The sequence below is a fragment of the Plecotus auritus genome (genome assembly GCF_963455305.1).
Source record: "Plecotus auritus genome assembly, chromosome: 4".
NCBI lineage: Eukaryota > Metazoa > Chordata > Mammalia > Chiroptera > Vespertilionidae > Plecotus > Plecotus auritus.
Window position 1 is genome coordinate 8,328,958 of NC_137775.1, and position 23,667 is coordinate 8,352,624.

General features: G+C 40.0%; 1 protein-coding gene across 1 annotated transcript; it reads left to right on the plus strand.

The window, feature by feature from the left end:
• Positions 1–889: 889 nt before the first annotated feature.
• Positions 890–12,046, plus strand: FBXO5 (F-box protein 5). Its single transcript, XM_080665014.1, has 5 exons — positions 890–1,056; positions 6,052–6,760; positions 8,098–8,188; positions 9,947–10,129; positions 11,186–12,046. The coding sequence occupies exons 1-5, from the start codon at positions 963–965 to the stop codon at positions 11,435–11,437; spliced, it is 1,329 nt and encodes a 442-aa protein (XP_080521140.1). The 5' UTR covers positions 890–962; the 3' UTR covers positions 11,438–12,046.
• Positions 12,047–23,667: the final 11,621 nt, after the last annotated feature.

The window sequence follows — 23,667 nt, forward strand, 5'->3', positions numbered from 1 at the left end:
AAACTAGATACAAATTTAAAAAGCTCAAGGCCCGCACAAAATAATAGTGGCAGGAGAGAAAAAAACTCGCTTACAAGAAGGAAGTCCCTTTCTGCCCCAACCTCACATCAGCCGGAAGAACCCAGGGGGTGGGGCTCAAGGCCTCCCGCCACCGCGTCGGCGGGACCAGGTGCGCGCGCCAGGACCCACCCACGGGCGCACGCTCCTCTCCTTCCCTCTGAGAATCGCCAGGGACCCCAGCGCGCAAGCGTCAACCCGCCAACTCTGCAGCTACCTCCCGCCAAAAGCGCCTGCGCAAAAGCATTGGGCCGGGGGCGGGGCGAAGGTAGGCGGTGGAGAGGAGCGCACCCAAATCCTAGAGAGGCGGGCTGAGGAGGGCTCGTCTTCCGGAAAGCCTGCGTTCCCGGACGACCGGAGGCGCCGCTCACCAACCTCCCGCACAGGAGATGGCCGCAGAAAGCCGGCTCCCCTTTGTCCCCATCGGAGATCCTCAGAGAGGAGCCGGCGCTGCCTTGGGGATGAGATCAGGACTCGCCGGAGGCCGGCTCCCACCGCCGAGGGCAGCTGGGCGCGTGGGCGCATGCGTGGTAGGCTCCCTCCACGTGTGGCTGGGCCGCGGCCTCCCCGCGCTCCCAGGCCCCGCCCAGGCCCCGCCCCCGGCCTCAGCATCCTTCCGGGCGCGGGGAGCCGGCCGGGAGGAGGGCGGGTCGGCCTCGCGGCTGGCCCCGCCTCGACAGCCTTCCATTGGTCTTGGGTGAGGGCGTCCCCGCCCACCGCCTTCCCATTGGGACGCGCGTGCAAGCGGCGCGTCCCATTGGGCTGTGCGAATTTGGGCACCAAATTCAAAGATTTTAAAAGTACCAGCTGGCGCCTTTTAGGAGGTAGAGCTCAGTGCGGCTGCAGCCCGCTCCTCTCGTGTGGTAGCAGGTCGCTCACCTGAGGAGGACCCGGCTTCCACTGCCATGAGCCGGCGCGCCTGCAGCTGTTCCCCCTCCAGCTCCAGCTCCTGCAGCTGCAGCGCGATGACAGCTCCCAGGCGTCCTGCTTCCTTGAATAGTGAGTGAAGGGAGAGGGCACGAGGGGGGTGCGGGTTTCAGGAGGGGTGCGGGTTCCAGGAGGGGTGAGGGCATGCCGAGGGGTGAGGGGATCTTACCCCGGAATCCGGACGTGCGGCCCCACGCTGGACCCTGGGCGGGCGCCGGTGGGGGTTCCTGGGACCAGGAGGAAGAATGTGGCATTCCGGGAAGGGAAGCCAGATGTGCTGAGGCGGGATGGCGGGCCCGGGTCCTGCCTGCCACGCCGAACCTGGACGCCAGCTCCGAGGGAGGTGCGGGTGGAGGCCTCCTGGGGCGCCCTTCTGCCCTTGGATGATTTGCCTCCCCACCCGGTTGGAATGGGCGCCAAATGCCCCTCCCTTCCCCCACCGTTAAAGGGGCTCAGGCTCTGCTGGGCGGCCCCCAGGGCATGGCCAGGTGTCTGACCAGGTGCCTGACCCCCACTCCTTGAGCCCCTTTTCTATATAGGACCCGCACCCTCAGATCCCAAGTCGGCCTCCTCGGGTTTTGGCCACCTCAGCCTTGCTGGCGGGCGCGGGAGATCTTGCTCGCTGTTATCTCCCGCCTCCTCCACCAGGCCCGCGCCCTCAGGGGCCACCCCGCCGACCCCTCTGCGTTTCCAGGGTCTCCCCCCTACCACTCCCGCCAAATACAGGGACCCCCCTCGTTGAACCAAGCTCTCTAGGGGTGTCCAAACAAAAACGTTCCATTTCTCTCCTTTTTTCCTTTACCCAGTAACTCAGTCTCAAGGCCTGGAATCAAAGGGAGAGAAGGGAAGAAAAACACACTAGTTTTTAGTACAAAACCATGAATTTGGCCATTTTGAGCTGATTTTATGAGAACTGAAGAATCGTGGTGTTTTTTTAAGCTGTACTCCTGAAACACTGGGTTTTTATTCCAAACTTGGATAGAAGGAAAGGCGCTCAGATAAACGCTTATTTTTATTCTCTTTGTTGCTGTCTCTAAAAGAGATGTAAATGCATTTATTTTAACTTAGAAATTACCAAAGTTTTTTAAGTAGCAATTTGATAGTGTAATATTTGGTAATCTCTGGAAGATGCCCATTTCTCTAGAAAAGGAATCTGGAATAGGAGAGAGAGAGAAAAATACTTAATTTTTACAGATTAGATGTCACCATTGTGAAATTCTAAAGCTTGATGGCTTTAAGTTGTTTGGTTAATTTCCGTTGTCTCTTTACCATCTTACTCCTAAAGAGAATATTTGCAATCCTCTTGAATTCTTTTCCTGCTTATAAATTCGGGGAAATGAAATTTTAAAATTTATTGAGTTCCAACGTTTTTTAAATTTTCTCTTAGGGATTATGGCTGATAGGCAGGTAATGGTAGCAAGGTTTGGGCCTCTTAAATTTTTGGAATAGCCAGGCCTAGTGTTGGGCACATGGTGGTTGTCTTATGGGTACTGGAGGTTGTAGAACTTAGTTATTTAACATTGGAATAACAAAGGTTTTTAAGCACTGTAGTCTATTTACCTAATAAGGAGTGTCAGATCTATATTGAAAAGTTAAATAGGTTACCTTTTGAAAGTTAACTAATAATGTCTTTTTCATGATTGTACTCTAAAGGAAAGGTTTAAAAAATGCAGTATGTTGAATCTACCAACTCCATGAGTTAGATATTAATAGCTCCATTTTAGAGAAAATGAAAGACTCATTGAATGTTCTAGGTCACAAAAGCTAGTCAAAAGGCTGAGCAAGGATTTTCATTTGAAACTGGATCTCATTCCTAGAACAAATATATAATGTGAAATGCATACATCTATCTGTCTGGGGTATAGTTTGCTACTTATAAAATGTTCATGATATACAGCTGAAAGAACATGAAGGGATTTGACTTAGAATAATGTGGTATTTAGACTTCTGTAGATTCTGTTGATTGGACCACATGTGACAGGGACTGTGTCATAAGTTTAGTTCAGTTTTATTTTCTCACCCCTGTTTTATAGATAGGGAAAGAGTTAACTTCCTTAGTTTTCTCCCAACTTGACAAATGACACTTTAAAGCTTAGATCTTAAAACTTTAAACCCTAGGGTATTTTTTACTCCAGTTTCCTTCATCATCCACATCTAACACATCAGCGAGCTCTGTTGACTTTTGACTTTACTTACCTCCTCAATAGATCTCCTATCTGTTCAGATATCTTCATTTCCACGATGGCCATCCAGTCTCAAGTACCCAGCTCTGAAATTTTCTGATACACATTTCTAACTAGCCTCCCTGCTTCCACTTGTACCTTCCTACAATCCATTTTCCACAGCTGCCATGATTTTTTACCTTTATTTATTTATCTTTTTAATCCTCATCTGAGAATTTGATTTTAGAGAGAGAGAGAGAGAAACATCCATCGGTGCCTCCTGTTCCCACTCTGACTGGGAATTGAACCCACAACCTTTAGGTGTATGGGGTGACACTCCAACCAACTAAGCCACCCAGCCAGGGCAGCTGCCATGATTTTTTAATAATGTAAACCAAAATGTTTCTACTTAGAACCCTTCAAAGGCTCTTTACTACACAGTGAATATAATCCATCCTACCCTAAAAATCCTATAGATCATTCTGCCTTTCCAACCTTACTTTCCAACCACCTAGCTCACTAAGTTGCAGTCTTACAGAACTTTCTATTACTTGATAATCAACACTTGTCCTTGCTTCTAGTACTTACCTCTGTCTGTAACTCACAGATCTTCACAAGGCTTTCAGATCTCAGGGTGTCACCTCCAAAAGATTCCTCTCCACACCAGGTCACTAGGTAGGAATGGATGAATGAACAAAGTGACAGAACTAGACTTTGAACCCTCGCCCAGCTGATTTCAAGAGGTTATGAAACCGTGTGTTATTTTTCTCCTTTCTGAATACTCAGATCAATTATATAAATACATATATTTCCCCATATTGTTTAGGGATATTTGGCTTGGTCATTGGAAAGCACTGAACTCGTTGAAAGACCAGGAATTAGCTTTTTACAAAGTCTGCTTTCAGGTTCCTTTCATATAAAAGAGTGGTACTTACTCTTTATTTTGTAGTATTGTTAAAGTATATTACATAATTTCACATTTTGAAACTAAATCTACAACTAGCATCTAGATTCTGGAACCAATAAAATGAACTAGAGCTTCTTGGAGAAATAACGGATTCTAGGGCTAGAAAGTAAGAAAAGTTCCAAAAATAAAACAGTGCAAGTGTGTCAAATGGACATGAACTTACAGTGACAAAGCTGGAACAATCCCGGTTATTGGCCTCTAAAGACAAGCAGAAGAACAATGCCTTTGAAAAGAGGGAATTAAGAGTTTCTGAAGTACAATTTTAGGCCTCTTCCCTTTAGGCAGCTAAACAAAATAAAAATTGTCTTTATAGGTGACTTCTGCAGATTAAATATGGCCATGTGTAATTATACTTAATTTTATACTTGAGACAAAAATATCTTTTTTGGAATATTTTTCTTTTTCTGGGTGGAAGAGAAACATTCAAGTTAGGGTTAATTTGGGGGGGGGGGTGTTGCTTTAAGACTTGTATACTCTTTATTTACTTATGTCCCAAACTCTTAGCTTAAATCTAAATTTTAGGATTTAGTACAAGGTTTATGGGGTCTTAGAGCACATACTATGTCTTCCAGTGTATTAATCATTTGGAATTTAAAGAGTCCCTACCTACAATGTTACTCTCTTATCAACATGTCCTTTGGTGCTTTGACTTAAAGGTTTTGCTCTAAATAAAAACTATTTGGTGTAGATTAAACATGATTACTGGTATATTCACTTACTTATAGGATAAGTTGTTAGCTGCTTAGGATTGGCTTGCATTGGGGAGAGTAGATGGGAAGTAAACTTGAAGCATATACTCTTCATCTGCCCTCAATAATGCTAAGCGGTTTTTCTGAACCCATTACTACATTCCTTCCCAATATAGTGCCCTTGCTCACACTCTGTGAGTGCCGTTTCCAGCCTCTATTGCCTGACAAAACCCTCATCTTTTCAAGCAGTGGTTCTCAGCTGGATAATGGGGGAGACTTTGCTGTCACCACCTTCCCACCATTCCCAACATTTGGCAATAACTGGTGACGAGACATTTTTCATTATCTTACCTAAGGGGTAGAGGCTGAATGGCATAAAAGCTGGGTAAAAGCTACTAAGTATCCTACAGTGCCTGGGGCAGCCCTCAACAATGATGAATTATCTTGTCCAAAGGTCAGTAGTGTACAACTTTGAGAATACCTGATTTAAAGATAATTTAAATGACTTCTAAGGTCTTTGGCTGATGTTACAACCTTAAACAAGTGTTCCCTTTTTTGAGTTATGCTTAAGTAAAGCTGACTAGTGTCATTTCAAGTCCATGGTATAAACCAGCTGTGGGCAAACTACGGCCCGCAGGTCGGATCTGGCCCGTTTGGCTGTTCTATCCGGCCCGCGGAGCCGAAAGAGCGGAGGGTTCTCTTGCTCTCCCCTCCGCTCCTTTACTTTGAATTTGTATTAGTTCACACAAACACTCCATCCATGCTTTTGTTCCGGCCCTCCGGTCCAGTTGAAGAACCCATTGTGGCCTTCGAGTCAAAAAGTTTGCCCACCCCTGGTATAAACACTGATTCTAGAAGTGTGATTACTGTAAGGGTGTCTCTGACCTGAGACCCCACTCTTGATGCCTCACATCTCCTTGTTTTTTCCATAAGCACAGATATTTGTTAAATAGTCCCCCTTTACTATTTTTTACTCAGTCAATATAGATTCTAAAAGTCAAATGTAGTTAGCTATACAGATCTAAGAGCAATCTGTTTTGAAGTACCTTTTTAAGAATAAGATATGTATATATAAAATAATATTTCCTCATATTGTCACATCTCAATAATTAAACTTTGATAACTTTACAGCCACTTAGACAATTCACAGTGCTAAGAGATGCAAAATAATTAAATCTTATATCCCAATTTAAGTAGTAAGAATATGTTGAAATTTTGTTATTAAGAAGTAAATATGTTCTTTTTATAGGTTGCAGAGAAACTTCTGCTCTTTCTATCAAAATGAAGTGTGATTTTAACTATAACCATGTTCATTCTGGAATTAAGCTGGTAAAACCTGATGACAGTGGAAGGCTAGGTTCCTACACTTCTGCATGTTTGGAAAGTTCTAATAAAGACTGCATTAAAGACTATGAAAAGCTATCAGATATTGGGTCACCGATTGTGAGCCCCAGGATTGTAGAACTTGAAACTGAGAACAAGCCTTTGCATAACAAGGAAAATCAACATGTGCAACAAACACTTAATAGTTCAAATGAAATAGAAGATCTAGAAACCAATGGACCTTATGAAGACAGTGGCTATTTTTCATTTTCCCAAAAGAGTGTCCTGGATGAACAGGAAGAGGCTAGCCTTTCCCTGGAAGAAAATTGCAATGGCAGTCCACAGGTTTGCCTACCTCAGACCCAAAGCCCAGGCCAATATCCCAACAAAAACTTGATGCCAGCTCTTCATTTCGCAAAAGTGGTTTGTTCAACATTAAAAAAGAGTGCCAGACGAAATCATAAAATAGATTGGGAGAAGCTAAAGGAGTATAATGTAGATTTTAGGCTACAGACTATAATTGGCAGAAAAATGGGCCTAGAATATGTAGATATTCTCAGTGAACTCTTTCGAAGGGGACTCAGACATCTCTTAGCAAATATTTTAACACAGCTCAGCGATATGGACTTAATCAAGTAAGTATTGTTGCTTTGGGTGTATTCGTATAATATACTAATACAAATTAATTTTGTTAGATTGGTATCTTTGTTTCTCTGGGTTCTGAAATTTCTGTTCTGCATCTTTCTGGCTTAAGTATAAAACAATATCTAGTTCTAGTGTACAGGTCTAATAAGCATTGTGACTTTTGTTGCACTTGAAATATGAAATGATTTCTGGTCTTTTAGGCCATTTTTAACGTAGGGCTCTTCTAGGTTTGACAATAATGAAAATATGGCTACTCTCAAATGGGTCTGATTGTGACTATTTCTTAGAAACCTTATGCTAACTAACTACCCTTTCTTTCTCATTCCACCAAATAAAATAAGGATGAGGTAACTGAGAATTAAGGTGACTACACAGACTACTGGGTTAGATTAAATTCAGCCCAACTGGGGTCTTTTTTTTTTAAGTGTTCAGAAGTACTCTTTGCAAGTGTTTTACACTGGTCTTTATGTAGCTAAAGCAAAACAGATAAGCAAATATTGATTTTTATTGTTGGCTAGCTTCTTAAGGGATAACCACTAACTAATAGTAAGCAGTGGCTACTTACTTGATGTTTGCAGATAATGTGAAAAAAAAATCATATAATAAAAGCCTAATATGCTAAGTGTCTGGTCGACCAGTCAGCTGTTCAACCAATCAAAGCGTAATTATGCTAATGATATGCTAAGGCCACTCAACCGCTCATTGTGACATATACTGACCACTAGGGGGCAGACAGTTGACCAGTCGACCAGTTGCTATGATATGCACTGACCACCCGGGGGCGGGCAGACACTCTGATCTGTTGATTAGCTTGCTGTTGGGGTCCGGCCGATTGGGACTGAGTGAGACAGGCTGGACACACCCTGAAGCCCTCTGCGCCCCAATTGTTCATCGGTGGGGTCTCTTGGCCTGGCTTGTGCCATCTCGCAATCTGGGACCCCTCAGGGGATGTTGGAGAAACGTTTTCAGCCTGATCCCACAGGCCAGGCCGAGGAACCCCACTGGTGCATAAATTCATGCACTTGCCCTCTAGTGAAATATAAATCAGTTCTTAAGCCTGGATGCACTTAGAATTACTTGATAGGGAACTTTTTAAAAAATACAGAACTCTGTTCCCCATTTTAGACCAATTAAACCCAAATGCTAAGCATGAGGTGTCCTTAAATCTTAAGTGCCCTGGGCAATTCTAATGTAAAGTTAAGTTTAAGAAACAGTGCTAATAAAAATTTCTTTTTTGCACTATTAATGTTTCTGTCATATATTCATTATTCATCTGAGCTCTTTGTGATGCTTTAATTGTGTATTTCATAATCATTTATTTTTCCAGTGTGTCTAAAGTGAGCATAACTTGGAAGAAGATTCTAGAAGATGATAAGCGGGCATTGCAGCTGTACAATAAAGCAATACAAAGAGTTACTGTAAGTCTTTGCAGTTGATGTTTCCAGTTTAATATACAGTAGCTGGTGATCTTTACCATTAGAAATAGAAGGGGGAAAATAGAAAAGATAACAGGTAATCTGGAAATCTGTTACATTCAAAAAGCATTTCAAACTTGACTAGAACTCATTATAAAATTTATAGGGAAAGGGAAAGGAATCCCACTTCAATCATTTACTCCTAAAAATGGGATGTCCAAAGGGAAAATTACTCAGTTCTCAGTGTGTGTTGATCATCAGCTAATATAAGTTGCCATTTTGTGTGTATTTTTTCAGTTACCAGATCTATAGTAAAATATTTACATACTGAAGATTCTTTTTTATTTTTTTTTTCAAATTTTTATTAAGGTATTATATGTGTACATATCTTACCATTGCCCCCCACCCCCACCCCACTCCCATACATGCCCTCACCCCCCAATGTTTTGCATCCGTTGGTTACTCTTATATGCATGCATACAAGTCCTTCAGTTGATCTCTTATTTCCCCCACCTCTCCCTAACCTTACCGCTGTAATTTGACAGTCTGTTTGATGCTTTACTGCCTCTGTAACTATCTTTTTGTTCATCAGTTTATAATGTTTTTCATTATCCCCAAATGAGTGGTATCATGTGGTATTTTTCTTTCATTGACTGGCTTATTTCACTTAGCATAATGTTCTCTAATTCCATCCAGGTGCCTACAAATGGTAGTAATTCCTTCTTTTTTATGGCAGCATAGTATTCCATTGTGTAGATGTACCATAGTTTTCTGATCCAGTCATCTGCTGATGGGCACCTAGGCTGTTTCCAAATCTTAGTTATTGTAAATAGTGCTGCTATGAACATAGGGGTGCATATATATCCTTTCTGATTGGTGTTTCTGGTTTCTTAGGATATATTCCTAGGAGTGGGATTACTGGGTCAAATGGGAGTTCCATTTTCAGTTTTTTGAGGAAACTCCATACTGTTCTCCACAGTGGCTGCACCAGTCTGCATTCCCACCAGCAGTGCACGAGGGTTCCTTTTTCTCCGCATCCTCGCCAACACTTGTTGTTTGTTGATTTGTTGATAGCCATTCTGACAGGTGTGAGATGGTATCGCATTGTCGTTTTGATTTGCATCTCTCGGATAATTAGTGACTTTGAGCATGTTTTCATGTGTCTTTTGGCCTTCCTTCTGTCTTCTTTCGAAAAGATTCTATTTAGGTCCATTGCCCATTTTTTTATTGGATCTTTTATCTTCCTTTTATTAAGTTGACATACTGAAGATTCTTAATATAGAAAAGAATTAATTTACTTTCAGAAATAATTCAAGATCAATATATATTTAAAATTTCAGACCGAGGAGTTGGCAGACTTAGGTCCAAATTTTGGTGCTGCTTACTAGCTGTGATGCTCTAGATTAGTATTGCTTTCATTCTCCAAGTTTAATTTCTTTATCAATAAGCTGGTGTTAATGGAAAACTTTCTAATGTAAAAGGTGGTATTGAATCTTTTCATGATACTGGAGTGACACTTAAGCATGACTATTGCCCTCTGCTGTTGGTAGGAAGAATTACTGTTCTGGCAGAACTTGATAAATCATGTATTCAGTGCTATATAGACTAAGCATGTCAAGTGCTCACAATTTGGTTTGTAATTTCTGTCGATAACTTAGTTATTAGCCTTTAAATGTTTGTGTGAATACTTTTATGTGGCTGTTTTTTTAAGCATGTGTAGATAAATTGAAATCCTATTAAAACTTTTTTTTTTTTAATTAGGAAAAGAACATTAAGTTTTCATCACATGCTTCAACCAGAGAATATGTTATGTTTAGAACTGCATTGGCCTCTGTTCAAAAATCAGCAACCCAGACTCCCCTCAAAAATGATGCTCGAGACAAGTTATCTGATCCAGTTGATCAGAAAGATTCTACTTACAGTTGGCACAATGAATTCTCTGAGGTAATTTTTTTGTTTATCAATTAATGGGGTATTTATTGTTAAGAGAATTTAGAGTAAGAAAGGGAGAACTTTAAATTTAATCATAGCATAATTAGAACTATTAATGGAGACCTAATCTTCTGTACCCTTCATTCTATTCCCAAAAGTGTTAGAAATTAAGAAATCATTTCATAGCTCAACTAATATGGTGGGAAAGTACAGAGTTGCCTTTCTATGATAAAAATAATATACGTTTGGCATTATTAGACAGTTTAGTGATGTTGAAATTTAATTAAGAAAATGGAGACTCTTGATTTTAAAACACTTTGCTATCTAAGCAGAAAAGGGCCAACTTTCAGAAATTCAGGACCTCTTATTAAACCTTCACATCACTGGGTAATGTGTATTACAAAAGTTCCCACATGGATAATTTTGCAAACTTAATTTAAAAATCATAGTTAAAAGAGTATATGTTTTGAAATAAAATACTGACCTCATTTGTTGTTCAATAAATACAAATTTTATGTAATGAAATTTAATTATTCTCTCTTTATTACTCTGATGCCTGATATAATGTAAGTTTATTCCAAAGCATTTTTTGAGCATCTGCTATCTTATCAGGTACTGCATAGATAAGAAAACATGTAGTAACCTTCATAGCCTTATAATCTAGAATGAAAGATAACACATTAAATAAAAAATACGTAATATGATAGGCACTTTAAGAAAACATAAAACTAGAGGTAAAAGTGCAGCCAACTCCTGAGTGATACTAGGAAAACTTCACAGAAAAGGTGCCTATTTAATTTAGGCATTGATGTGTGAGTAGCATTCATGAAGGAAAAGAACATATTTAAAAGTAGCATTAGGAAATTGCTACTGAACCAGCTGATATTATCTCTCAACTCATTGATAATATCAGGGCGAGGGTCCTTTGGGGAAAGAAGGAGTTCTCTTATGTGTGACATTGATTCTTTATACCTGTATTGTGGAAAGTACAGAGGTGCCATTCTTGTTTTTCCAAAGTTACATTCAATTCAGTCTTCACTAAAATTTGTTTATGCATTTTCTTAATAGGTTGCCAAGACTTTGAAAAAGAATGAAAGCCTCAAAGCCTGTATTCGCTGTAATTCACCTGCAAAATATGATTGCTATTTGCAAAGGGCAGTCTGCAAACGAGAAGGCTGTGGGTTTGATTACTGTACAAGATGTCTGTGTAATTATCATACCACCGAAGACTGTTTGAATGGCAAGCCTCTAAAAGCCAGTTATAAAATGGGTCCTCTGCCTGGTACTGTGAAAAGCAAGAAGAATTTACGACGATTGTGATATCTTATTAATATCTGTTATAGCTGATCATGAAGGTTAGTCAGAAAAGTTAGGTTTTAATTTAAAAAATTAATGTTGAAATGAGTATCCTGCAAGGGATTTCTGCCCCCCTTCTAAGTAGAGGATGCAAACCTCTTAAAATATTTTAAAATTTAATGTGAAGAAGCTCAAAGTTCTCAGTATAAATCAGGAAATTTAAATGTTTTAAGAAAAAAATAGTCATCTGATTTTTGTTTTATAGGTAAAATAAAATTGAATGTTTTAGTAAAGAAGCTCATGTAATTTTACCTACACAATCTTACCTAAATTTTGTTTACCATCTATTTGTATTTGAGACATTTTATTTGCCTTACCAAATTAATATCTTTTGAAATAGCAACTCTGGAGTCTTAATTTAAATGTTTTGTCACATTTCTTTAATGTCTTTTTCAGTGTGTATATTTCCAAGTGTCCTTTGTGAAATCCTGTTTGCTTTATTTGTTAAGTCTGTATGTTTTAATGTTTTTGTAAATATATAAATATTTCTATTTTTATGTAAAGAAAATAAACGACTTGTACATATATGTAAAAATAAATTTTGTTCCTGTTATGAATAAAATTATCACATTTAATAAATACTGTGAACTTTTATTTATATATCTTACCTGGTAGAAGGGCTTTAAATTTTTTTTAGAATGCAGATTTGCTGGTCTTTCAGCCTTTGCATGTCTAAAAACATTTCCTCTTTTTTGGTATGGAGAATTTATTATGTGCCAAATGGTGTGTTTTTTTTTTTTTTTAATCAAACACCCCCAGTAAAAATCCCTGTAATTCCATTCCCTAATATCCCTGGCTGCTGGCATTCACTAGTAAAATTTCTGTCTATAGTTACCTATTCTGAACATATTACATAGATGAAAGTATACAATTGCCCTGGCTAGAACTAACATGGTGAATAGAAATAGTAAGAGTGGGTCTCTTGGACTTCCTAAACTTAGGACACTCTTCTGCCCGTGCAGCCATTGTAAATTGGGTGTTTGGGAGACATAAATTTCCCCTTTCGTGTACAAGTCCTTAGCTTGGAAGAAACCATACTTTAATTGTATTTCAGGAACATACCTCAAAAACCTCACCTATACCAGGGTCAGATTTCAGTGATGAGATTCTGGATTTTGAGCTGAAGCTATAATGTAATGAGGTTTTCAAGAGTCTAGGGAGAGGCTAAGTCTAAGTTTCATAAGAGAGGGATGTGAATTATGGGAGTCAGGGCAGACTGTTAGCCTCTAAAATGTCTTCCAATGAATGATCCCAGCCTCGGTATTTACACCTTTATGTAAACCCCATGCTGCATTAGGTTTGGTCTATGTGAGTAAGAGAATACAGAAAAAGTGATGGCATGTCATTTCTGAGACTAGGTTCTAGAAGACATTGATTTCTATCTCTCAGGTTAATCACTAGGGAAAGGTATATTGCAGTGGTTCTCCACCTTTCTAATGCTGTGACCCTTTAATACAGTTCCTCATGTGGTGACCCCCAACCATAAAATTATTTTCATTGCTACTTCATAACTAATTTTGCTACTGTTATGAATCGTAATGTAAGTATCTGTGTTTTCCGATGGTCTTAGGCGATCCTGCTAGCGGTTCTCAACCTGTGGGTCGCGACATTAGAAAGGTTAAGAACTACTGGTCTATTGGGAGCAGCCTATAGAGAGGCCCAAATGAAAAACTTAGGTCTTTGGAAAGTCCCAAAAAAATAATTGAGGCTTTCAGCCAAATGCTAAGTCTGTGAGTCTTGTAAGGAGTCTTCCAGTCAAGCTCTCAAATAACTATAATCTCTGCCGACATCCTGAGTACAAACTGAGTCACCCACATAAACTACTGCTGAAAGAATTCCTGATCCCTCCCCAAACAGATAATTAATGTTTCTTGTTTTAAACCTCTAAGTTTGATTTGTTATACAATAAATAACAAATACAAAGTGGGCACATCCTTCTTGGGGCATTGGGCAAGAGAAAGATGAGTAGAAATCTTCCCTTTCACCTTTTGATTAGCTGCACTAATCCATACATATTAAAGACTAATATGCTAAGTGTCATTCCCACAGTCTGACCGGTTGCTATGACGTACAATGACCACCAGGAGGCAGACGCTCAATGCAGGAGCTGCCATGACACACACAGAGAAACAGCACCATGGACCTAGCACCCACAAAGCAACACTCGGCTTCCCCCATGTAGGACACAGGCCCCGCCACCACCCCAGAGCTACAGCCCACCAAATCGCAGCCAACGCTGCCATGGCGCAAAAGGCAGCCCACAGCCCAGCCCAGCCCACAAACGGTGGCTGTGGGCACCGGGTAATGATGTCACGTGTTTTTTTTTACATTCTGATGCCAAAATTGTGGACAGAGTATGTCTGAATACCAACTATTGCCACAATGTACCTCTGAAGCCAAAAGAAGCCACAGCGTCAACAGACTGTATCAGAAGACCAACTATTGGCACAACGTACCTCTGAAGCCAAAAGAAAACAATGTCATCGACAGAATATGACTGAAGAACAGTCATCAAGTACTACCAATACTGGTAGAAACTGCCTTCATATCAAACACAGTTGTGGTGGAATGACTGTTACATGTCAATTTTGCCTAGCACTAAATTTCTCCAATGAAAAACCATCTGATGGAAAATTTACTTGATGTTGTAGCAAAGGCAAAGTTTATCCAAAGTATATAAATTTTCCAGAATACCCAGCATATTTTAAAAAATTAATGATAAACGAAGATTCTGACAGTAAAAATTTCATGGAAAATATTCGTTGTTATATCATATTGTTATTGTTTTTTATTAATCAATTTATATATTATTTTCATGTACATTTTATAATTTTCTTTCATTTCTGACACTTCTATTATAGAGAAAGGGCAAATAGTGATATTAAAATATTTCTTCTAATTAATTTCCTTTTCATTGTGCATGAATTTGTGCACTGGGCCACTAGTTAATAATAATTAGGACTAGGACTTCCCCAGGACTACTCACACATGTACTAACTTGGCCTGGCTTGGTCAGTCAAGATTCACATTGGAGTGTTATCTGGTGCTCAGAGTTGAGCATGTCCGTATCCTGTGGCTGGGAAATTTTCATGCCCATTCACACAGCTTGAGGACTTGCCAAAAAGACTGCATATAACAGAAAACAACGATAGTTCCTCTATTAACGTAATTTCTTACATTCATCATCTGACCCTGATTGCCAATAGTCCTCCTTTCCTACAATGTAAACAACATGCCACAAGATGGTGCTCTCATAACACCATATTTTTGAGTTTGTGAAGCTTAATATCAAAATGGATCAAACAGTATTGCTGTTTTCTATTCAATTTGTGTTTTATAAGATTAAGGCCACAACATTGTGTTAAGGGAGAATAGGTAGAGATATAAACTATTTACATTTTGGTTGCAGGCAATCTTTTAATGCCATCACCATCTCCCTTCAAGACACAATAAGGGGCAGAGAGGAGAATCCTTAAAGAGCCTAGTTGAGGTGTCACGTTTCTCACCCTCCAGGGAATACAGTACCAGGAATAACAGGAAGTCTTTTGAGACCCTCCTAGCCTCCAGGGAGCAAGGTGCTTCTCAGGTTGGGATTGAGGGGAAGAGAGAAGAGAGCTAAAAAGGCAGTACTCCTCACCCCTCCTCCACTGCCTGAGCAGCGGAAAAGTATCAGTGTTGGTAACTTCCTAAAAGAGGCTGTTCAGTCATCAGGTTGTACGAGTCAGTTTGCATTTAAGGACCATTGGATTTAAACTACTTGAGTGTATACTCTGATGAGCAAAGAAATAAAGTCTTATTCTACCTTGACTTTAGATTGGAGGATGAAGGTGTTAACGTAAAAAAATAATTCAGACCTGTAAAGAATTTTTGTGAATTTATTTGAGCCAAACTGTCGACATATGCCGGGAAGCAGAACCTCAATGAATTGAGATAATGCTCCAGAGAATGGAGGGTTACATCTCTCTTTGTACATAGCAATCAAAGGAAAGGGATGTAGGTGGGTTACATGAAATTCATTGGTGATAGATTAAGGAGGTGGGATAAAGCAAATCGGGGAAACCTCTGGGATAGGGTGAAAAGTGAAATGATGGGCATGTGCTTCTTTTACAGAGATGGATACAGGATACTTTAACGTAATTAACAGCTGACAATGAACTTGATAACAATAACAATGAGGGAATGGCCAGGTGCCATTTGTTGTGCCCTGAGGGGTCCGGAGTAAAAAGGAAGTTACAAATTACCCAGACATCTCACAGATATGTTATCTTAGAGGCAAAAGGCAAATGGGCTCAGTAAAGATCTAAGTTGATCTCTGTCAGGGAAAATATCAGCCTAGGACATGACTACCCACTATAACCTGTTTGTAGTTAAATATTTAATTTTCAGACCATCTTTTGTGGTGACTTTAGGTCTCTGAGTTTGCAAGACTGCCACGCAGGCCTCCCCTGAGCTTGTCATGTTGGCATGTGGCTCCTTTCGTCCACAAAGGTAGGGAGTTGCAGAAGCAGCTCTTAGGTCATGTCTTAAGAACCTTCATGAATCCTGACCATCCTAGCACTTCAATGAAGGGAATACCTCATCTGTTAGCAATTCATTCAAGAGAAGATGGTGTACAAAAGCTTCATGATCATGTTTGTTTATTTGTTTGTTTAAATTCTTTATTGTTGAAAGAATTACAATGTCCCCTTTTTCCCCCATTGACCTCTCCCAGCCCACCCCGAACCCCCAGCCCAGGCCTTTACTCCCCTATTGTCTGTGTCCATTGGTTATGCTTATATTAATACAAGTTCTTTGGTTGATCTCTTACCCCTCACCCTCCCCTGCCTTCCCTCTGAGGTTTGATGGTCTGTTCGCTGCTTCTATGTCTCTGGATCTATTTTTGTTCCTCAGTTTATGTTGTTCATTACATTCCACAAATGAGTGAGATCACGTGATACTTATCTTTCCCTGACTGGCTTATTTCACTTAGCATAATGCTCTCCAGGTTCATCTATGCTCTTGCAAATGGTAATAGTTCTTCCTTTTTTACAGCAGGGTAGTATTCCATTGTGTAGATGTACCACAGTTTTCTAATCCAGTCATCTGCTGATGGGCACTTAGGTTGTTTCCAAATCTTAGCTGCTGTCAATTGTGCTGCTATGAACATAGGGATGCATATATCCTTTCTGATTGGTGTTTCTAGTTACTTGGGATATATTCCTAGAAGTGGGATCACTGGGTCAAATGGGAGCTCTATTTTTAATTTTTTGAGGAAACTCCATACTGTTGTTCACAGTCTGCATTCCCACCAGCAGTGCACGAGGGTTCCCTTTTCTCCACATCCTCACCAGCACTTGTTGTTTGTTAATTTGTTGATGATAGCCATTCTGACAGGTGTGAGATGGTACCTCATTGTTGTTTTGATTTGCATCTCTTTGATGATTAGTGACTTTGAGCATTTTTTTTATATCTATTTAGGTCCTTTGCCCATTTTTTGATTGGATTGTTTATCTTCCTTTTGTTAAGTTGCATGAGTTCCCTATAAATTTTGGAGATTAAACCCTTATCGGATGTATCATTGGCAAATATGTTTTCCCATGCAGTGGGCTCTCTTGTCATTTTTTTGATGGTTTCTTTTGCTGTGCAGAAGCTTTTTATTTTGATGTAGTCCCATTTGTTTATTTTCTCCTTAGTTTCCATTGTCCTAGGAGATGTATCGGTCATGATCATGTTTTTTTTCTTTTTTTTTTTTCTTTTGACATGCTGGCAAAACTTTTTTAATTAAGATTATTTCTAATAACATTGTAATCTGATATTTATCCCTTGAAATTTTACCGAAAGATCCCTCCACACCAATGTCACTCTGCAAGCTTTGCTGTGTGTAAACAATGTGTGAGGGAGCGATGTCATGTTAACTATCTCGAATCATCCTCAGTAGTCTCACATTTTATTCCTGAGAGATTTTCCAGCCATGTTCTTGAGATTGCAAACTTTTGAAGAGCCTAGAATGTCAGCAATTTCTTCCTAGTGCATCTAACGTCCTTTTCTTTCCCTGCTTTGATTTTCCACCAGAGGGCATAACAAACCCATCTAATACATACTTTGGCGCAGACATTTTTAACACATGAATTTTTTGCAATTGTTTGGACATCTGTTATACTCTCAACAATGAAAATAAAATTTAAGAAAATGGGTTCTAAGTTCATTACTCCAGGGCCCTATAGTTAAAGAGTAGGGTCTCTGGAGACTAAATCCAGATCCCGGCTCTGTTATCCACCAGCTCTGTGACCTGGAAATTCCTTCATGTCCTCCCGATGTGTTCTCATCCTTGTAAAATGAGACTAACTGCCTCATAGGCTTGTTATGGGGACTGACTGAGTGTAGACCCCTGGTGAAGACTCAGAACTGTGCCCGGACTATAGGGCACACTGGTAAGTGGGAACCGCCTTGCAAGTATGAAAAGGGCAGTTCCGCTTACCTAGGAGTTACCTGGCTGGAAAGCATCCGAGTTGGAAGCTACAAACACAGCTAATTACTAACCCTCCTGAGTGTCAGGTGTGTGTCAGGCCTACTTATATACATTTCCACCCAACAAACATGGGAGGGAGAAGTCTATGTCTCTTTGTTTATGGATCCACCTCAAGGGCTACAACAGCATCTGATGCACTGGAGGTGTTACTTCAGTGAAAGTAAGAGGGTTTTTACTATATTTACAGGCAAGAAACCAGAGGCTTAGGAAGTGGAGGTAAGCTGCCTAGGATCACACAAGTAACTGGATTCTGCTTCATCTGCACCTAAATCCTGCCCTAGCCAGTTTGTCTCCGTGGGTAGAGTGTTGGCCTGCTGATCTAAGGGTCCCGGGTTTGATTCTGGTCAAGAGCATGTACCTGGGTTGCAGGTTCCTACCCAGCTCACGGTCAGGGTGCCTGCAGGAGGCAACCAATCGATACGTTTCTCTCATCGATATTTCTTGCTGTCTTTCTCTCTCTTCCACTCTCTCTAAAAATCAATGGAAAAATATCCTCAGGGGAGGATTTAAAAAAAACAAAACACGAACACAACTAAATCCTATCAAAAACCTGTCTTCTTTCCAGGGGCTTTTGTTACCTTGGAGAAAGGTTGAGAAGGTTAAAGGGTTGAAGAAAGTGAACTTTCGGTTGACTTTCATAAGTGAACTGTCCGGCTGCGTTTTACACTGTTAGTAGGGAGAACAGAAGGTATTCCTTTGCTAATGCTTTCTGAGGACTCTTTCCCCAGCGTCTGGATGGTGCTTAGCAAAACATTAATTCAGGAAATAATTACTTAATTACTCTCAAGCAGGTCTTGCAAATATTCCTAACACGTTTTCCTAAGGCACTTTGCGACCTATTTTCTATAACTAAAATGGAAGCAAATAATAAAGAAAAAAGAACTCCAAAAGCCTTCTTACATTGAAATCTACTTTTTGGAACACGCAACGGCTGGTTCACACTCAGTATGTAAATGCCTTCTCTGCGTCTCTGCCCAGACCTACTGAATCAGAATCAACATTTTAATAAGATCCCCAGGTGATTTATATGCACGTTAAGGTTTGAGAAGTGCTGCTCTCCTCCTCAGTATGGTTAATTAAGGAAAATACATGATGGATTTCCATTAACTAGTTAATCACTTTTTATTGAACATGGTTCCGAAAGCAAGGGACTGGGGAAAAAGTAATGCTAGGCACTATGAAACTACAAATACATGTTTTTGAGGGGTGAGGAGGAACTCTGTGTGTGTTAAAAAATGAAGACTACAAACATTTATTTTTTCCTTTTAGGGACTTGCAAGTACCATGTCAATTTAGAACAAGTTTCTCTAATTTTACAAAATGATTTCTTACATGGATTACTTGTATGAAAGGTTTGATTTCCTTTTATTTATGGGTCTATTTCATTGTCGATATTGTCTTTATGCTATATCTATGAATCACCAAAATGTGTTTCTTAAATCCAACGTGGAGGTGGATAGCCAAGTGAAAATTTATGGAACTGTCCTTCTCTGTGACAGATGTCTCCTGTCTTTTCTGCCTATGAAAAGGCAAGGAAATTTGCAGTGATATTAATAAGTTTTAGTTACAAGGAACTATACTGCCTAGTATACTATACTAGAGGCCTGATGCACAAAATTTGTGCAAGAGTAGGCCTTCCTTCTCCCGGCTGCTGGCACCCAGGACCCGGGCTTCTCTCACAGCCCTGGCTTTGTCCGAAGGTTGTCCGGAAGGACGTCTGGTCTAATTAGCATATTATGCTTTTATTATCACAAATAATACATATTTACACACATTTTGCATATATATGTTATATATGGTATCTATAGATTCACTTTAGTAGTACTTAATACATATATAACATGAAACATTGTTAAGTGTGAATAGTTTTTATAAAAATTATAGTATTTTCTTATATCTTTTAAAAGTTTGTAGGCACAGTAATAATTTGTTATAATATAAACAGATATTTGTCTTTGCAAATACTTTTGAAAATTTTAACACAGAGTAATAGTAATGGAATAACTGGGTATTACTTTTAACCATATCTGTATAAACCAGTACTATTAAAAATTGTTATAGCCCTGGCCCGTGTGACTCAGTGAGTTGAGTGTTGTCCCATGCACCCAGAGACTGCAGGTTCTATTCCACGCTCAATCCTCAGTAGGGGGCATGCAGGAGGCAGCTGGTTGATGTTTCTCTCACTCTCCTTTTCCCTTCCTCTCTCACTAAAATCAATAAAAACGTATATTTAAAAATTGTTATAAACTAGGAATAATAATAGTAATTTATTTCATTAAATTATCTACACATTTTTCATTTGCAAAATTGGATTTGTTCTTTCTTTAAAATATATTTTTATTGATTTCAGAGAGGAAGAGAGAAAAAATCAATGATAAGAGAAAATCATTGATTGGCTGTCTCCTGTACTCCCCCCCCCCCCCCCTTCCTGGGGATCAAGCCCAAAACCCTGGCATGTGCCCTTGACTGGAATCAAACCCAGGATCCTTCAGTCTGCAGGCAGATGCTCTAGCCACTGAACCAAACCAGCTAGGGCTGGACTTGTTCTTTTTAAAATATGAACATGCTTACTAACTTTGGGCAAGTCACTTGTGCCTTGAAGTTAACTCATATGCAATATAGAACATTTGAAGTAGATTATCTCTGAAATCACCTCAAGTTTAAACCCAACATCAAAGTGTTTCTTTCTTTTTAAGTCTCTATGATTCTTAGAATCATAGATTCTATATCTCTAGTGTTTGTCTTTACTTCAAAATCTAATTGAATGAAACAGCAGCCTTAGCTCCCTGTTCACCTGAGGACTCTTTCCCTTCGTCCTAAAGAGAAGAGAAGGAAACAGAACGACACCGTGGGCTGCTCCAGGGTGTTTGCCGGGAAAACACTGGCTCTCACCTTCTGTTTCACATTTGCTTCCACAAACAGGGGCTTTATTCTCTGAAAACCATTTTGTTCTTGTTTGTGAAGACAGCTGTGCCCATGTCCTCTTTCTCTCTCCCTTTTGCATACTATTAGAGGCAATGAGTTCATGGAAACTCAAAGGGCTTTGGCAGTGTTTTAGCGATTATTGAAGCTATTTGGAAATGTAGCCAAATTGAAGGATGTCCTCAGTAACAATAGTTTAAGTCATTAGCATCAAAAAGCATTTTTGAAGCATAATTTCTGTTCTGTTTAAATATATATTCCTGGTTTATTTTTGTGGAAGATGGTGTCAGTATATTATGGAATTCACTGTCAAGATTCCAATCTTATGATTCACTATTCATAAGAAAAGGGAACACCAAATATAAGCAAAGGCATATACTGAATTTTTTTGCCAGTTAAATATATTCCATGGAAATTGGATCTCTGAGGATTGATAAACAAAGCATTTTCAAGTGACCAATTTTTCACGATGCTCAGAGAGACACGAGTGGAGAATGAGTATTTTCACTAATAGCAAAACTACTTCAAGAACTTCTTACCTGGACTCCCCTGTGAGAGCGATTTTTATAAAAACTAAATCTGATTATGTGCTGGAAGCTCCTGAGACACAAAAACCTTAGGAAAAAGCTATCCCATCTTCAAGGAGTTTCAATTCACGGGTAGCCTCGGGAATGACCTAGTCAGGGCCCGTTTCGTGAGTGCTGACCTGTGTAGTCACACTGTGCTCTGTGCTCAGCAGGTCTAGAATGGCTTAATGCTCTGCTCACACCCTCTTAAAATCCTTAATAATTTTACCTTTGAACTTATTTTTTGTAAGTAAAGTCTAAAGGGACAATTCTGCCTTGTTATTTCTGTAAGCAAAGTTAAATTTTTTTTTCACTTTTTGTGGTTGTTTTCAGTGGGTGAGCATATTTAAACCATGAGTCCACCTTTACCTGCATCCAAGTCCTGGTAAGTAGATATCTGAGCTCAGATTTGGCTTCAATAGTGTTATATGCATTACATGTACATTTACATTATATGTATGTATACATATACATTTACATATATATATATTATAGTTAAACTATATATTTGTCTTATTTTATTTTTTTTAATCAGAGAACACTTTTAAAATATACATATATATTTTATTGATTTTTTTACAGAGAGAAAGGGAGAGGGATAGAGAGTTAGAAACATCCATGAGAGAGAAACATTGATCAGCTGTCTCTTGCACACTACCTACTGGGGATGTGCCTGCAACCAAGGTACATGCCCTTGACCAGAATTGAACCTGGGGCCCTTCAGTCTGCAGGTTGACTCTCTATCCATTAAGCCAAACTGGTTAGGCTATTTTTAAACCAATTTTTTATGTATTTCATTTTTTTAAATATGTTTTCATTGATTTTTTTTTTTTTTTTTTTTTTTTTTTTTAGAGAGACAGAGGAAAGGAGAGGGAGATAGACATAGAAACATCAATGAGAGAGAAACATCGATTGGCTGCCTCCTAGACACCCCCTACTGGGGATCGAACCTGAAACCTGGGCATGTGCCCTGACTGGGAATCAAACTGGCCACCTGGTGCATGGAATGATGCTCAAGCAACTGAGCCACACTGGTCAGGCTGTATTTCATTTTTTTTTAAATTTATCATTAAAATTAATGTTATCGGCAGTTAGACAGACAGGAGCAGAGCAAGCTCAATGGGCCAGGTACAGGAACTCACCAGGCAGATAGCCCAGATGCCTAGTAAGGGACAAAACTGGGAAAGCAAGGACCTTGCCCCCAGGGTAACCTTTCCTCCCTGGCTGATCATGCCATTTGGACCCCCTGACCTTTTCTTCCCTAAAGATAACATGTAGGCCTCAGTTGTATTTCAGCCCCAGTCCCCCGAATGGCAGCAAAACCAGACAGGTGCTGCTGTGGCTGCCTCAGGACCAGCTGCATTGACTAATGACCCCCTGCCCTGGCGCTGACCAATCAGTGGAGACCATGACCTGAAAGAGCACACCTGGAAAGATGATATATAGTCATTCTACCGCGAGCCTTCCCTACACCTACCCTAAGATTTCCAACTGCAAGAGAGAAATCAGTACGCTCAGGACAAAGGACCCAGCAGGGGCTCTCCCCCAGGAGAGCACGCCCTGGGCCATTCTCTTCCCCCTTCTTCCCTCTGCGGAACCCCATGAGACTTGTAACCAGGGGAGCAGTGGGCAGCGCAGCGCACCCGGGCCTAACTGCCTGAACCTGTCTCCACGCCCCCTTTCCTCTGACTTTCCAGTGAGCTAAGGCAGCCCAGCCCAGGCTCCCCTTCCTTGTGTTACTGTCCGAAGTATATCTTCGCTGTGGCCAATAAATTCTTACTTTGCTGCACTTTGTCTCTTGATTGAAATCTTGCCTCCAAGAAGACAAGAACCGAGGTCTCATCATCTCACCAGTAGGTAACATGTCCTTTTAATTCTTTCGAGCTTTATCTATAGTTCTCTTCCGTGTTTAGATGGTAATTTTAGCTTTTAACTTTTTGGGGAGCTTCCCTTTGCTTTCTATATTATTAATTTCTGACCCTGTTTTACAGTTTTCTTCCTTTTTGGTCTTTGTATTCCTGCCACTGTCTGGTTCTATTCTTTTGGGGGTAAAGAAATTAATAAATAATTTTCAATGTTTTTTTTTTTAAACATTTACAATTAGGGCAATGCATTTCTTTCTCAATACTGCATCAGCTGTAGGCCACAAGTTTTAATATGCATTATTTTCACTGTTATTACAAATGTTTTTATTATTC